Here is a 15,880-nt window from a genome sequence, read left to right on the forward strand (position 1 = left end):
CAGGATATGATTTCTGACGTTCCCTTTCCAACAGACAAAGTTAATGAGGAAGCCGTCAGAAGCCTTTTTATGGTTTTCTGGGTTTTTTAGATTATAAATTTAAATAAATTGGATTTAGGGTGTTATATATTGTTCCGTTATATGTTGTAAGCCACCCTGAGTCCTCGGAGAGGGGCAGCATAAAAGTCCAATTAATAAAATAAATAGGTTGTCATCACAAGAGGTCCTCACTTAATGACAGCTTCTCGGATTGCCACCGAGAGGCATAGTTGTGATGTCACACTTTACAACCACATCACACTGTACAATCATATAAGTCTCAATTTTTCCGGTTCAATTTTCATATCATTATGTTCATAAATGTTCAAACTAGTTTTCCAGTTGAAAAGGTTTTCAAAAAGATCAAATTCAAGTACCTAAAAAAAATATTTTTGGTCCGGTCATATACGAACAGAAACAGATTCGAAGTTATGATTTTTTTTTTCCCAGAAAACAATTAGCCACCACCCCAAAAATATTTTTTGATGATCAGCATTGTTAAATTGAGTAAATGAATGCCTAATATTTTAAAGAATATTTCGGATTTGGAGCATAAAAAAATAAAAAGTGAAAATGGTTGCAAGCAGCCAAGGGAGGGGGGGAGGCCTTATTTCTGATGTTAAAAAACCAGTAAGAATCATTTTTTTCAGTTCCTTTATATTTTTCTTATATTCAGAAATGTTCAAGCTACCAATCCCACACCAACTTCAGTAAAATAGAATGCATTTTGCAAGCAAAACTATCCATAACTTGAAAAACATTTCACAAAAATGGGGGGGAGGCACATTTATATGCAAAATAAACCAATAAGGATTAATTTTTTCAGTTCAATTTTCATTCCATTGTGTGCAGAAATGTTCAGACTACTTTCCAAGTGAAAAACGCTTTCAAAAAGACCAAACATAAGCACTGCAAATGAAGAGTTTTCGGTCCGGGTCAGGGTGACCCGGGAACAGAAGATTTGTAACTTTTTTTGCCCAGCAAAAACTAAGCCCCCCACCCCCCAAAAAAAATTCTCATAGAGAGAACCCCTGAAATGATGAACAGTCATGAAATTTCAAGTTTCAGATATGCAGGGAAAAATTTTTACAGGGACTCAAACTTGGCTTCGGGTCACATACGACCCGAACAGAACAGCAGGGTTAAGGCTGAGAGGGAGTGACTGGCCCATTGGTTTCATGCCTAAGGCAGGACTCAGGGTCTCCTGGTTTCTCACCTGGTAACTTAGCCACTATACCAAATTCGCTCCTGCATATGTAAAATACAAGCTGACATTTTTAAAAAATGAAGCAGGTGCACCATCGGCCAAATGTTGTTTTTTGGGGGTAGATATATTCAATCTTGGCTTGGCTTGCATTCCTAAATTTCAGTTTCTGCTCACAGTGTTTACTATCTCAAATGCATTTATTGCTGTATTTCTTCTCCTACATCTTTATTCATGCTGACCAGGTGTGTCTTCTGAAGTAGATGTGGTTTGAATAAAATAATTGAGCCATGCTTTGAACATAATGTGAACTCTAGAAGCAATCAAGCTGATTGTAAGCAAGCTAGCACTTCTAGTCTTCCCAAGGAGAGAAACTCAAATTACATTGTGGCACTCTTGTTCCACTTGATGTTTCTCAAATATACTGGATGCCAGAGTCTATAATCCTCAACCAACACTGAATATGATAAACAACAACAAACAGCAAGTGATGGAACATGTAGTCCAATACATCAGGTTGGGAGGACTGAGTTGGAAAAACATTTTTAAAAACCATGCAAAATATTGAATCTGCGCATGTACAATATGTTGCTCAGGAGAATCCAAATATATGTAAACATTTTACTGAATATATTACCATTATCTCTTATAGACACAACAAATGATGATTGATAGATAGAAAATGGGATTCTTCTCCCTCTGCCTTTGTTATCTCATTTAGCCTTTTAATGGCTTTAATAAATCATCAGACATGAAAATTGGACTAACTATACATATACATATAGATATACATATAGATATAGATATACACATACACATATACATAGGGATTTTAGAACACTGACCGATTTTAACTTAACTACCGAGTCTCCTTAATGTAATGCTTTGAATAAAAAATGTTTTTGAAACTCAAAACCCAATTGCAAAATAATCAAGACCAATTACAGTTATTTGTTGATGTCCCCAGGGAAGCTTTCTGACTTCATGTGGCCCCGACAGGTTTAAATAATCCTTCCTAATTAACTTGGTTTGATAGGCATTGGGGAATCAGGTGCTCTACAGTAGATGCAAATCTTTGGGAAATTGAAGAGTGCTCTATGGTAACCATGGGTTTAATCGCTGAACAAAATATGGCATATTTTTTGTTATGGAGCAAAGAATCAAAGAGCAAGGATATACTATATTTTTGCAATAGGGGCGAGTATCTGTAGCTCGAGTGGAGGATAAGGATGGAGGTTTGTTCTCCGAGCTTGTGGGTTGGTTTCCAAATGTTTCATTACCAGCTAGATAACATCTTCAACGGAATGTAGGGAATGTCTGTGTTGATCTTTTTCGGCTTATAAAGGCTTTGTGTGGTCAATAGGTCAGTAGGTAAGTGTGAAAAGTGTTCTTATATCAGAATTCTGTTCACCCCCAAGCATTTTCATCACATTTTTATTTGTTGTTTTGTATCCCGCCTTTATTATTTTTATAAACCACTCAATACTCAATGGTTTATTTTATAAACCATTCAATACTTCTACTTCTGTCTATTTTCTGCACAACAGCAATGTTGTGGGGTTAGTAGGGCTGAGAAAGAGTGACTGGCCCAAAGCCAGCAAGTCAGTTTTCATGCCTACAGCTGGACTAGAACTCACCATTTCCTGATTTCTATGGCAGCATTTTAATCACTAGATCAAACTGGCTTATTGTTATGTCTAGTACCTGAGGCTAATAAGGTACTAAACTGAGCTCATAGTATATACTGGTTCAGTTCTATAATACTCATAGATCTTGGATTTATTGCCAAGTATCCAGAAGAACCACTCATTTGCTTATTTTTAAGAAATGTTGAGATTCACTTGGGATACGGGGAGGGGCTGCATTGCTTCTAGTCCTGGTATTTGAGGACAGCAAGGTCCATCCCCACCTGATGGCTTGGATGGGTATTTGCAATTTCTTGTTACAGAAGTCTCTAAATAGTGAAGACTTTGTAAGGAAAAAGGAAAGAATAGGAGTGGGTCATGTAGTGAAATACCCCATACCAGTAAATAACATTGTTATAACCAGCTGTCACTGGGATGTAGCATTGCTTTCTTATAGTTTAGTTGCCTTCTCCAATCAGATGCATTGCAGCCATTACGCTTCTGAATTATGTTTAAATTTGCCATCACTTAAAGCAGTGAAGGGCTACCAAATTTTTTACTACCACACTGTGGGCATGGCTTATGCAGGATGCCCTGTATTTTCTTTCAACATCTTTCAGTGCAAATTGGGTGCTCTGGGATGGAGCTTCATTTTTGCTAACCCACTGCGTACCCCACCCCTGTCTGGGCAGTAGCCCACCCCTGACTTAAAGGCATTGGATGGAGAACAACAAATTGTTAAGGGTTTGAACATTTACACCCAAAAGGGAATTCCTATTGCATATTAGATGGAACTCATCAGCAAATGATTTCTATTGATTTAGTGTGTGTGTGTGTGTGTGTGTGTGTGTGTGTGCATGTGTGCATGTATGTATATGTGTGTGTATGTGTATATATCTATATATGTATCTAAATCTAACCACTTGTCCCAGAGACTTCTGATATCATCTGGAGATGGTTCAAGTATTGATAGATAATGTATTCTTTAACCTGACATTTAAAACAATGTCTTTCTTTTAGAATAATTGCAGAACAGTATATTTTTGCACTGGGATTTGTCCTACTGTAAGAGAGATATTTTTTTAATGAAGTCCCTCTAGCAATGATGGCTCTGGAGTAAAATACATGAACTTTAACGCTGAGATTGCTTATCTTTTGTGTTTATATATCTTACTACTAATATTCTATCCATCTGGCAGGGAAATTTTATGCACATGTTTTGCTCATACAAGTCATTAATTTGGGCTGTTATCGACCATGACACTTTATATGCTATTGTTTTTCTGGTTGTCTGTTTGCAGTAGGATTCTCTTTCAATGGGGAAAGGTCTGTCTGTGCATGATGGGTTTATATTTTGTTGCCTCCCGACGAGACTATGGAGAAAGGACGGAACCCAAATCATCATGAATTAAATAATTGGAATCATCATCTTAGAAACCAGATTTCATGTGAAATTCCATGAAGAGCCTGAAGCTTCCTTTTTTTAATACACAATCTGTACAATTGAGCAGTTGCTATTCATTTCTTAGTAATTGCAATTGTGGGTGCAGCAGTAATAAAGACCAAAGATTTATTGCACAGGACTTCTCTTCAATTTAACTAATTATGTAACACAAACTACTGTTATCTTAGTGCCTGGAACAGGAAAAGCCCTGCTTTCCCACCATACAGCTCGGGAGAGATAACGTATGATCATGCCATAGGTCTGACTTTAATTGGCAAACTGTTCATAAATTCCCAATGACTAGAAATATATTTAATTTGAAATCATTTGTTTCAAACAATGCATGCTCACTGAGCTCTGAATAATAAGCAACAAGAGAGTGTCAGGTTTTTCAGAGCTGAAACGAAGAACAGTTTTCTAGCTTGTAGCTAATATTTTAATGCTTAGAATTTCATAATTTTAAGTTTACATTTGCCACCTTGATTTGTTTTGTCTCATTTGGCATAATTTGCTTTCCAGCAGACTGTGATTTTACATCATAGTGACTTGACCCATATAATAGTATGAACAAACTCAAACTTTGCTGAATTATTTCCCCCTTATGCTTTTGGGCAATGTCTATCTCTGAGAATATTCCTTTGTAAACTCCATGTTGCAGTTACAACCAGATGACATATTTCGATTCAGCTACATTTGGCTTCTAAAATTCTGCCAGAGGTATTGAGTTAGTCACTTGCCTGAGCCTATAATGAAAGCTGGACTCCATAATATAAAGAGCTTTTTGAGGTAAAAGAGAACTGAAATATTTTTTACTTCAGGATATTTTTTGACATTCCTTTTTCTCTTTAGGATGGGTGCTGGAAATTTTATCCCAATATAACTCTTTCTATGACAATGCAGGTGTAGAAAACCTACACTGACCCCATCCAACCATCCATACCCCTGGAGACAATCTGGCTTGGGTTTTTTTTTGGCACAAATCCATACCAAAATCTGTGGCGTGGAAACTTAACTTGTGTTTGTTTGCTTCCTGATAGGGTAATCCTGTTTTTAGAAGATTGATGCCCTCTTAAAGAGGAATAGGCTCCCTTACCTCTGCAGTACTGTGGATAGTCACATTCTTGGCCTGTCCAGGAAGCAAATATGAGGGGAGCAGCCTCATTTTATGTGATGGGGAAATTATTATAGCCATTGCTCACCACCTGCAATTGCCACACCATTCTGTCATTTTGCCTGTAGCTGAGATGTGTAAGATGTTGAGCGTGTCTATTTTACATATATATTTTTTCCTTCTCTGTATGAAGTTGAAATGGATACACATTATTTGCTTCCACATTGTGTTCTCATAATAGCACTACAGCTAATCCTCGACTTATGACCACAATTGAGTACAAAATTTATGTTGCTAAGTGAGACATTTGTTAACTGAATTTTGCCCAATTGTATGACCTTTCTTGCCACAACTGTTAAGTGAATCAATGCAGTTAAATTAGTGATGCAGTTATTAAGCAAATCTGTCTTCCCCCGTTGACTTTGCATGTCAGAAGGTCGCAAAAGGTCTTGGGACAGTGCAACTGTCACAAATATGAGTCAGTGTTTGAATTATTATTATTATTATTATTATTATTATTATTATTATTATCATTATTTAGATTTGTATGCCGCCCCTCTCCGTAGACTTGGGGCGGCTCACAACAGTGATAAAAACAATACATGGTAACAAATCTAATAATTAAAATCTAAAATAACAGTTTTACATTAAAAAGTCTAAAAAGAAAAAAAACCCCAATATATAAAATACATACACACAGTCACATCATGCACAAAACTACATTGGCAAGGGGGGGATGTCTCAGTTCCCCGAAGCCTGATGACAGAGGTGGGTTTTAAGGAGTTTACGAAAGGCAAGGAGGGTGGGGGCAGTCCTAATCTCTAGGGGGAGTTGATTCCAGAGGGTCGGAGCCACCACAGAGAAGGCTCTTCCCCTGGGTCCCACCAGACGACATTGTTTAGTCGACGGGACCCGTAGAAGACCAACTCTGTGGGACCTAACCGGTCGTTGGGATTCATGCGGCAGAAGGTGGTCTCGCAGATTATGTGACCAAGAAGAATTGAGGATACTGCAATGATTGTAAGTGAGAAAAATTGTTCTAAGTCAGTTTTTTTCATTACCATTTTAATTTTGAACATTCACTAAATGAACTGTTGTAAGTCAAGGACTACCTGTGTAAAGGATTGAAAGGTAACTTTGTTTGTTTTACTTCATGGTTTACAACCTATATGTCCCAGTCAAAGATAATCTTCAGCTTGAAGAACAGCAAAATATAGTCTGGACTGGGGGCAGAAGAATGGAAATAAGAGCTGTGGTGGCCCAGTGGTTAGAGTGCAATATTGCAGGCTAACTCACTGCTTACTCCAGGAGTTTGATCCTCACCAGCTCAAAGTTGACTCAGCCTTCCATCCTTCTGAGATTGGTAAAATGAGGACCCAGATTGTTGGGGGCAATGTGCTGACTCTGTAAATCACTTAGAGAGGGCTGTAAAGCACTGTAAACCTATGGTTGTTGCTAATTAAAGAATGATACGAACCCTTTACTGGTCTGCTGTCTGATTTTCAGATCTTGGTTCTCAATATAGAATGACTGATTTTCCAATGACATATTCTCCCTCTCTCTCTCTCTCAGAGTAAGAAGGACCGCATGAAGGCTTGGATAAGGGCACGCCTCCCTTCCTGGTGCAAGGAGAGAGATTCCTGGTCTATCTACATCTTCGCTCCTCAATCTAAGTAAGGCAACCCATATTTGATTGCTGGAAGCCAGTTGGAAAATGTTGGGCTTAAGGTTTGGGGAGACCAAATTCTCAGAGGTCAAAAGGTTGAAATAGGCCTTCTTATTTAAAAAAAATAGCACCAATATTCACAGGTGCTGTCTGCATCTAATATTTCTGAGAGGGCAGTTAATGTATGCTGTAATCTGCAAATCATAACAGAGAAGGGCTTAGTGGAAAAACTATAACCCAGTGATAAGACATGTGACTGGCATGCCAAAAGTCCTGGGCTGTATAGTATTTCCATTTTTAAGGAAGTATCTATTATGAAATAATGAAGGGATAATCCTGAAGAACTGCTGCCAATTTAGAGAAGCGCAGTTTCCAGTCATACTATAAAATAATATATCACAGTAGTAGCAACAATAACTATTACATTGTTTCTAGCTTTGCTGAGCTGCCTATCTGTTTTCACCTCACCTACCACCCATGGCCCCTAAAATCCTTGCTTAGTATGCCAACACTACCCTCATATTATAAAGCCTTCCCACCAGCGACATCAATATATTATATGAAGGTGATGTAGTATTGCTACACAAAATCAAGCTTTTCTATTATACTTTGGAAGGAAACAGAAACTTTCTGGATCCTGGGCGACTTGTCTACTGCTATAACTTTCAAATAGTAGATACCATTCTTCTAAAACCAGTTATTTGATCCAGATAATTGGGGAAAGGAATGGAGCACAGAATCAATCCCAAGCATCTCTAACTAGTGCTGGAAATTCCTATCTGAAACCATGCAAAGCAGCAGGCAGTCAACACAAAGGATGTATGACCAAAATTACTCAACTCAATTTTGAGTGGGAAAACTCTGAACATCCTAGAGTCCAAGCTAGATCCAGAACCACTACGGAATTCCTGTAACTTTCTGCATTCCAATTTCTGACAAATTAGCCATTGTGCTCAGCAAAAACCTAAAAAAGAAACAGAAAAGACTATCTCCTTCAAGAGCCAATACCCAGATAAGCAGGAATTAACAACAGACAAACAAGCAGAGAACCCCAATCAAGGAACTACCAGGAAGAAAACCACACTCCCATCAAACTATTGTAGTGCTTTACAAACTACTGAGGGAAGGTACCCCAATCTTACTGGCGCTGATTATGTTTCCTAGTCAGGTAATGAAATGTCTGCAAGCAAACAACCAAATTGAGAAAGCACCAAAGATTCCACAGTTCAATCCTAAGCAACATATATTCTTTTCTGTTGTAATCAAATTTAATATAAGACCATTTTGAAACTTTTCCTGGGGAAAAAATACTTTGTTGAAAATTTCTGCTAGAGTCTCACTTTATATTAAACGTACACTTTCCCTCACTCTCTGTCTCTCTCACACACATATATAGCCATAAAAATTAACACTAAATTGAAGCCCAAAATATCTTGATCGTAAGCTAATGTCAGAGTAAATTGGGCATAATATTTTGAACAGAGTAGCTTCAGCAATTTTGTGTCCCTGGATCACTGTGAAGTGTTTTTCTGTCCTTTGGACTCGTATGGGCAAGGGAGGGGGGAGCTTTTCCTGCATCACATGAGGCTTACCATAAATGTGCCTCAAAGTAATTACATATTTAACAAATGTTTGAAATGCTAATTTGCCTTATTACTTCATAAAATGTCATACTTAAAAGAAATGCAAAGTCCGGCTAAATGAATAATCCATCATTCCCCTCTCCAAGGTTGAAGTAGGTGGACGCAAATTAGAATAAACGAATATAAACTGAAAGAGAGAGTAGGGATACTTTTTAGATATAATTTCCTCCCTCAGGTTGCTATTTGCTTTGCCTGGAAAATAGTTCCTATGACCTTTACCCCTTTTCTGGTTCTTTTAGCCCACCTTTTGCCAAGCTGGTGTCTTCCAGATGTATTGGGTGTATTGCTCCCAGAATTCCAAGTTAGTATGAGTGTCAGCAGCACATCTGGAAGGCAGCAGCTTGAGCAGGGCTGGTTTAACTTTAGAGGCTACTAGGAAAAAAAGGAACTTACATCAAAGCTTTAATTTGGCCTTTTCCAACCTATTTCCTTCTCAATATGTTGGGACTCTATTCTCAGAATTCTCATCAAACATTGCTAACAGTTTCAAGAGCGGTTTATTCTCAGAACAAGTAAGAATATGTTCCCTCTAGAATTCAACTGACTTCCTTATATCTTTTTGTAAGGGTTATTAATCTTCCGTAGTTCTCAGAGTTAAAGGAAAGACTGGGCAATGTGCAGTTTTTAGTTCTCCATCTTCCAATTCCCTCCTGTTTCTCCTCCTAACCAGTCTTTTCTTCCCCCAGCATATTCTTTACAGGAAGTCTTTGAATTACAACAATTGAGCCTGATATTCAAAACTTTTCCCTAACCAATTCTTTGGGTGTGGTTTGGTGGGCGTGGCGGGGGAAGGATACTGCAAAATTTCCATCCTCACCCCATTCCAGGGAAAGGATACTACAAAATCCCCATTCCCTCCCCACTCCTGGGGGAACGATCCTGCAAAATCCCTATTCCTTCCCCACTCCTGGGGGAACGATCCTGGAAAATCCCCATTCCCTCCCCACTCCTGGGGGAATGATCCTGCAAAATCTCTATTCCCTCCCCATTCCTGGATAAAGGATACTTCAAAATCCACATTCCCTCCTCACTCTGGGGCCAGCCAGAAGTAGTATTTGTCGGTTCTCAGAACTACTCAAATTTTCCACTACTAGTTCTCCAGAACCTGTCGAAACCTACAGAATTTCACCCCTGAATTGACCCCAACATTGCCATTGCTAAGCGAAACAGTTGTTAAATGAGTTGTGCCCCATTTTACCATTCTTTTTGCCACAGTTGTTAAGTGAATCACTGCAGTTGTTAAGCGAAAATGTGATTGTTCAATGAATCTGTCTTCCCTCATTGATTTTGTTGGAGGACAACTGGGAAGATTATAGATGGTGATCACATGACATTGCAGCCATCATAAATACATGCCAGTTGCCAAGTATCCAAATTTTAATCATGTCACTTTTGGGTACTGCTATAGATGCAAGTGTGAAAACTGGTCATAACTCAATTTTTTGCCATTGTAACTTCAAACAGTCCCTAAATGATTGGTTGTAAATCAAGGACTACCTGTATTTTTCCTTCTCCCTTTCCCACTTTTGACCAAAGTATTGTTTTCTTCCTTCCTTATTTCCTTCCTTAATTATCTACAAAAAAACAAAACTATGTTATATCCAACAGCTTTTCATAATTTTTTGAAGATTAGGATAGTGATGAACTTGGGGAGCACTTGAGACTGAAAAACTCAGAATCATTGTCAGTGGTTGGTTGGTTGGTTTATTTGCTTGCTTGCTTGTTTGCTTGCTTGCTTGCTTGCTTGCTTGCTTGCTTGCTTGCTTGCTTGCTTGCTTGCTTGCTTGCTTGCTTGCTTGCTTGCTTGCTTGCTTGCTTGCTTGCTTGCTTGCTTGCTTGCTTGCTTGCTTGCTTGCTTGCTTGCTTGCTTGCTTGCTTGCTTGATTTTTATGCCACCCTTCTCCTTAGAGTCAGGGCAGCTTACAACATCTTAGCAATAGCACTTTTTAACAGAGCCAGCATATTGCCCCCACAATCTGGGTCCTCATTTTACCCACCTCGGAGGGATGGAAGGCTGAGTCAACCTTGAGCTGGTGATGAGATTTGAACCACTGACCTACAGATCTACAGTCAGCTTCAGTGGCTTGCAGTACAGCACTCTACCTGCTGCACCAACCCAGCTCTTGGTGAATCTAATGACACTCTTCCAGGGGTGGGCTTCAAAATGTTAGCAAGGGGTTCTCTGCCCAGTTACTGGATGGCGTGGCTGTGGTGAGAATAGTCAGGTCAGCTTCTGGCACCATGGCAGGGGAGGCAGTTTTTCCCTCTCTTGGCTTCGGAGGCTTTCCTTGAGCCTCTGGGAGTGCGAAAATGGCCTCCGGAAGCCAGAAAAAGGCCCATTTCCAACCTCCCCAAGCTTCTGGTAGGCCCATTTTTTGCTCTCTCTGACCCTCTGCATTTATCAGCATCTAAACTGGGTGGTGTGGGGATTCCTGGAAGGGATGGGGCGGGGTGGGTGTGGCCAGCCACCAGTGGGATTTTGGGGTTCTCTGAACTGCACAGAATCTTAGCTAGAGGTTCTTCTTATCCATACTTTTAATTGCCAGATGGCAAGCATGAACCTGTGAAGAACCACAGTGAGCAAGATCTTGTAATATCTCTTTTATAAAAAGAACCATGTTGCCATCAGGAGTGGGTAAATGGTCCCAACAGATCCAAGGCAGAAACACAGAAGAAACTAATTATCCACCTCCAACTACAAGGAAGCTAGGCCAGAAGGGTGAATCACGCAGGGAATACTGAACAGTCTGCTCTCCACATGCCTATTTTAGTTCACCAAAGTCATTCCTCATGATGCGTGAGCAGTATCTCACAATTTGAGAAAGATGGGTACTGTATGTCAAGACAAATTTTGATGATGCTTTCTTTAGGTGCTTTGCATGCAGGAGGTAGAAGATGAGGACAAGGACAGATGAGGATTGTCCCTGTCAAGAAAGGTCTATTTCCAAAAATAAATTGGAGTTGCAACTTTTTTACAATAGGAAAGAAGAGGTAGTCCATAAAGGAAGATGATTGTTTCTCTGCTTTCAACAGATTTCCAGTGACTTCTCTTCCTCTTCGCTTTAGGTTCCGTGTCATATGCAATAAAATCATTTCCCATAAGATGTTTGATCACATCGTCTTGGTTATCATTTTCCTGAACTGCATCACCATTGCGATGGAGCGTCCCAAAATTGAGCCCCACAGTGCAGTGAGTAAACTGTATCACTTCCCCGTTAACGGATCTGCTTTGTTGTGCTGAGTTTATGTGGAGCTTTTATCAATATTTGTTCTTTCTATTGGTTTCTTTTATCTACAGAAGGTGGAACTCAGAGGGCAGGAGAGGGAATAAATGGAGTGAAATTAAATTGCCCTGATGTGTACTAAGAGATAGTCCAGACAAAAGATTAGAGCAGATGTGTGTGGCAGCTGTCTCAGCATACCTTTTCTGCTTGATTACTGTCGAGGCTTGATCATCCTGCCTCCCCAATCCCACTGAACATTTCTTATAGATCTTAGAAACATGCCATGTCTAAACCTCTGCTTTTAAGGTGGATCAGTGAAAAGCCACTTAAAGGTGTAGCTTGGTTAGGTTAGTGCTTCTCAATATTTTTTTTTCATTAGCAAAAAAAAGCTTATCAGAAGGTCATTTTTACTCAGGAAGTCCTTTGGTAAGTCTTCAATTTATGACAACAATTGAGCTTAAAGTTTCCACTACTGTGCAAAATGGCTGTTAAGTGAGTTTTGCCCCACTTTACGACCTTTCTTGCCGCTGTTGTTAAGTGAACCACTGTAATTACCAGTAATTTAGTAACATGGTTGGTGAAATGAATCTGCTTTCCTCATTGTGACTTTGCTTGTCAGAAGGGAATATAAGGTGATTACATGATCCCGGATCATTCCAACCATCATAAATACATGCCGGTTTCAATGATTGCTGACCACAGGGATGCTGCAATGGTAGTGAGTGTGAAACATGGTCATAAGTCACTTTTTTCAGTTCTGCTGTAATTTTGAATGACACTAAACAAATGGTTGTAAGGCAAGGACTACTACACAGAAAACTCTTTAAAATATCAGTGGTTACAGCAAACCATCTTCCCAAGCTAAAGGAAGTCAACAACTGGCAGATGACCTGAACGTATTTGACTACAGATTTGAAAGGAAACTACAGCCACCTATCTCCACAACCCCCATCTCAGACACACCAACAGTCAAGCCCCCTACCATTGACCCCATACCATTGGTTTCACAATTGCTAGCAATCATAGAAAAGGAAGTGCAAGACCTATTTCACAGACAAAAACCAGGCCCAGACAAGATAACTCCTTCTTGTTTAAAAGACTGTGCTGACCAATTGGCCCCCATCTTCACCCGAATCTTTAATAAATCACTAGAGATGTGCTATGCTCCTTCTTGCTTCAAATGCACTACTATCATCCCAGTGCTGAAGAAGATTACCATCAAGGAACTGAACAACTACTGACTAGTTGCTCTAAAATCTTTAGTCATGAAAACTGTTGAGTTTTCATAACTGTCCCACTTGAAAACCAATCCCATAGTGCTATCTAACTTGAAAACTGTTAGTATGTCTCGGAGCAGCTAGGCTGCGACTCCTTCGACATACACAGAGCAGAGTTTTTAATAAGAGTGTAGATGTGTGATACAGCCAGTAACTACACAGACTTAGTATGCTAAACGAGTATTATTTACATATACAGTGATCCCCCGCTCGTTGCGAGGGTTCCGTTCCAGGAGCCCCCGCAACGAGCGGGTTTTCGCGAAGTAGCGATGCGGAAGTAAAAACACCATCTGCGCATGTGCAGACGGTGTTTTTACTCCCACAGCGCTAGCGAGGAGCCGAAGATTGGGGGCGGCGCGGCTGTTTGCCGCCGGCATGGGGGGCTTCCTAGCAGCCCCCCAAACCCGGGTTGGTGGTCCGGGGGGCGCTGTCTCTCGGCGCTTTCGTGCTGAGTCCGGGAGCGAACTCGCTCCCCGACTCAGCTGGAAAGCGCCGAGAGACAGCGTGGACAGGCCCGTTCCTTGGCGCTGTCTCTCGGGGCTTTCGTGCTGAGTCCGGGAGCGAACTCGCTCCCCGACTCAGCTGGAAAGCGCCGAGAGACAGCGTGGACAGGCCCGTTCCTTGGCGCTGTCTCTCGGGGCTTTCGTGCTGAGTCCGGGAGCGAACTCGCTCCCCGACTCAGCTGGAAAGCGGCGAGAGACAGCGTGGACAGGCCCGTTCCTTGGCGCTGTCTCTCGGGGCTTTCGTGCTGAGTCCGGGAGCGAACTCGCTCCCCGACTCAGCTGGAAAGCGCCGAGAGACAGCGTGGACAGGCCCGTTCCTTGGCGCTGTCTCTCGGGGCTTTCGTGCTGAGTCCGGGAGCGAACTCGCTCACGGACTCGGCTGGAAAGCGCCGAGAGACAGCGTGGACAGGCCCGTTCCTTGGCGCTGTCTCTCGGCGCTTTCGAGCCGAGTCCGGGAGCGAACTCGCTCACGGACTCGGCTCGAAAGCGCCGAGAGAGAGCGTGGACAGGCCCGTTCCTTGGCGCTGTCTCTCGCCGCCTTCGAGCCGAGTCCGGGAGCGAACTCGCTCACGGACTCGGCTCGAAAGTGCCGAGAGAGAGCGTGGACATCGCCCGTATCTAGAAGAAGTTGCCACCCGAGCGCTCTTGCCCGGCGGGAGGCGAAGCATATGGGTGGGGGGGCTGTCAGGACACCCTCCCACCCCAGCACTTTGCATCCCGCCGGCAAAGAGCAATAAGGCAGCAGCTTCTGCCGGACACGGGCAATGGGCGGGACAGAGAAGCGGGAAGAATCAGGAGGTTCCTTTGGCGGCTGGAGGCTGCCTGGCACCCGCTGCAGCCAAAACAACAAAGCCAGGCAGCCCCCAGCTGCCAAAGGAGCCTCCTGATTCTCCCCGCTTCTCTGTCCCGCCCATTGCCCATGTCCGGCAGAAGCTGCCTCCCGTGCCGATGTTCCCCGCCAAGCCCAGTTCGGCTTCCCTGGCTGCTTGGCCGGAGGGGGGGGGGCTCGGCCAAAAGGGGCTGGAGACGCAGCGATTTGCCTCCTGCCCCTCGCCCCTGTGCCACCGGCACGTCATCTTCCCTCCCAGACAAAAAGGCCGGCCTTTGGGGATGAAGGGGTGTGTTCAGCTCTGCGTCTCCAGCTCCTTTCGGCCGAGCCCCCCCCCGGCCAAGCAGCCAGGGAATCCGAGCCAGGCTTGGCAGGGAACATCGGCACGGGAGGCAGGAGACGATCGGGCGACCGGAGCAGCAGCCAGGGAAGCCGAGCCGCGGGCGGGACCAGGTGGGGGCTGGAATTTCTCCGCCAGGGCGAAGGGCGGGCGAGCGGGTGCTGGGGAGTTTGCGTGGGCGGTGGGGAAACTCCTCGCTGACGCCAGCAAGAGGGGGAAGACCCAGGGAAGCCGCTGCCATCTACGCATGCGTGCCCGGCACGCATGCGTAGATGGTATTTTTGACTTCCGGGTTGAAAAATAGCGAAGTACCCTGTTCGCAATGGTTGGGGACGCAATAAACGGGGGATCACTGTATACATATTTACAAGCACAAAGCAGAAATAAACAACAAACCGCACATAGCAGCACGAAGCAGAACATACTCCCCCCACAAGCAAAGGCAAAGAATGAATGAGCTATCCAGCATCACCATCAGGAGAGAGTGCTGGCGCCCTCTTATGGCGAACCAGCCAAAGTCCTTAAAGGTATATTGCATCAAACTACAATTAGTAGTTTACATATATGGCAACTCCAAAACACTGTGAGTACCATGTACTAACAAAAAACATCACAGATCCACTGTTAGACTCCCTGCAATTTGTATACCGAGCAAACAGATCAACAGATGATGCTGTTGATATGGCTCTGCACTTCATCCTACAGCATCTTGAATCTTCAAAGACCTACACAAGGGTTGTCTTTGTAGACTTTAGTTCACCATTCAATACCATCATTCCAGATGCTCTTCTAACTAAACTAAATCAGCTAGCAGTACCTGAACGTAATTTTAAGTGAATCATAAGCTTCCTAACAAATAGGAAGCAGCAAGTGAAGCTAAACAGAACCACATCAGATACCTGTACAATTAGCACGGGGGCTCCCCAAATCTGTGTATTCTCTCCATTTCTCTTCTCTCTATATACCAATGACTAC

The 15,880-nt window shown here is 42.4% G+C and overlaps 1 protein-coding gene across 5 annotated transcripts in view; it reads left to right on the plus strand.

The window, feature by feature from the left end:
• The window catches only part of CACNA1G (calcium voltage-gated channel subunit alpha1 G), a 393,060-nt gene that overhangs the window by 277,865 nt on the left and 99,315 nt on the right, over nt 1-15,880 (plus strand). For all 5 annotated transcript variants that reach the window (XM_070740004.1, XM_070740005.1, XM_070740007.1 and 2 more), the window contains exons 17-18: nt 6,996-7,096; nt 11,799-11,922. In XM_070740004.1, the coding sequence (XP_070596105.1) occupies nt 6,996-7,096; nt 11,799-11,922 (225 nt within the window). The remainder of the gene's footprint in view (nt 1-6,995; nt 7,097-11,798; nt 11,923-15,880) is intronic.

Source organism: Erythrolamprus reginae, chromosome 2 (assembly GCF_031021105.1).
Source record: "Erythrolamprus reginae isolate rEryReg1 chromosome 2, rEryReg1.hap1, whole genome shotgun sequence".
In the NCBI taxonomy this organism is placed as follows: Eukaryota; Metazoa; Chordata; class Lepidosauria; order Squamata; family Dipsadidae; genus Erythrolamprus; species Erythrolamprus reginae.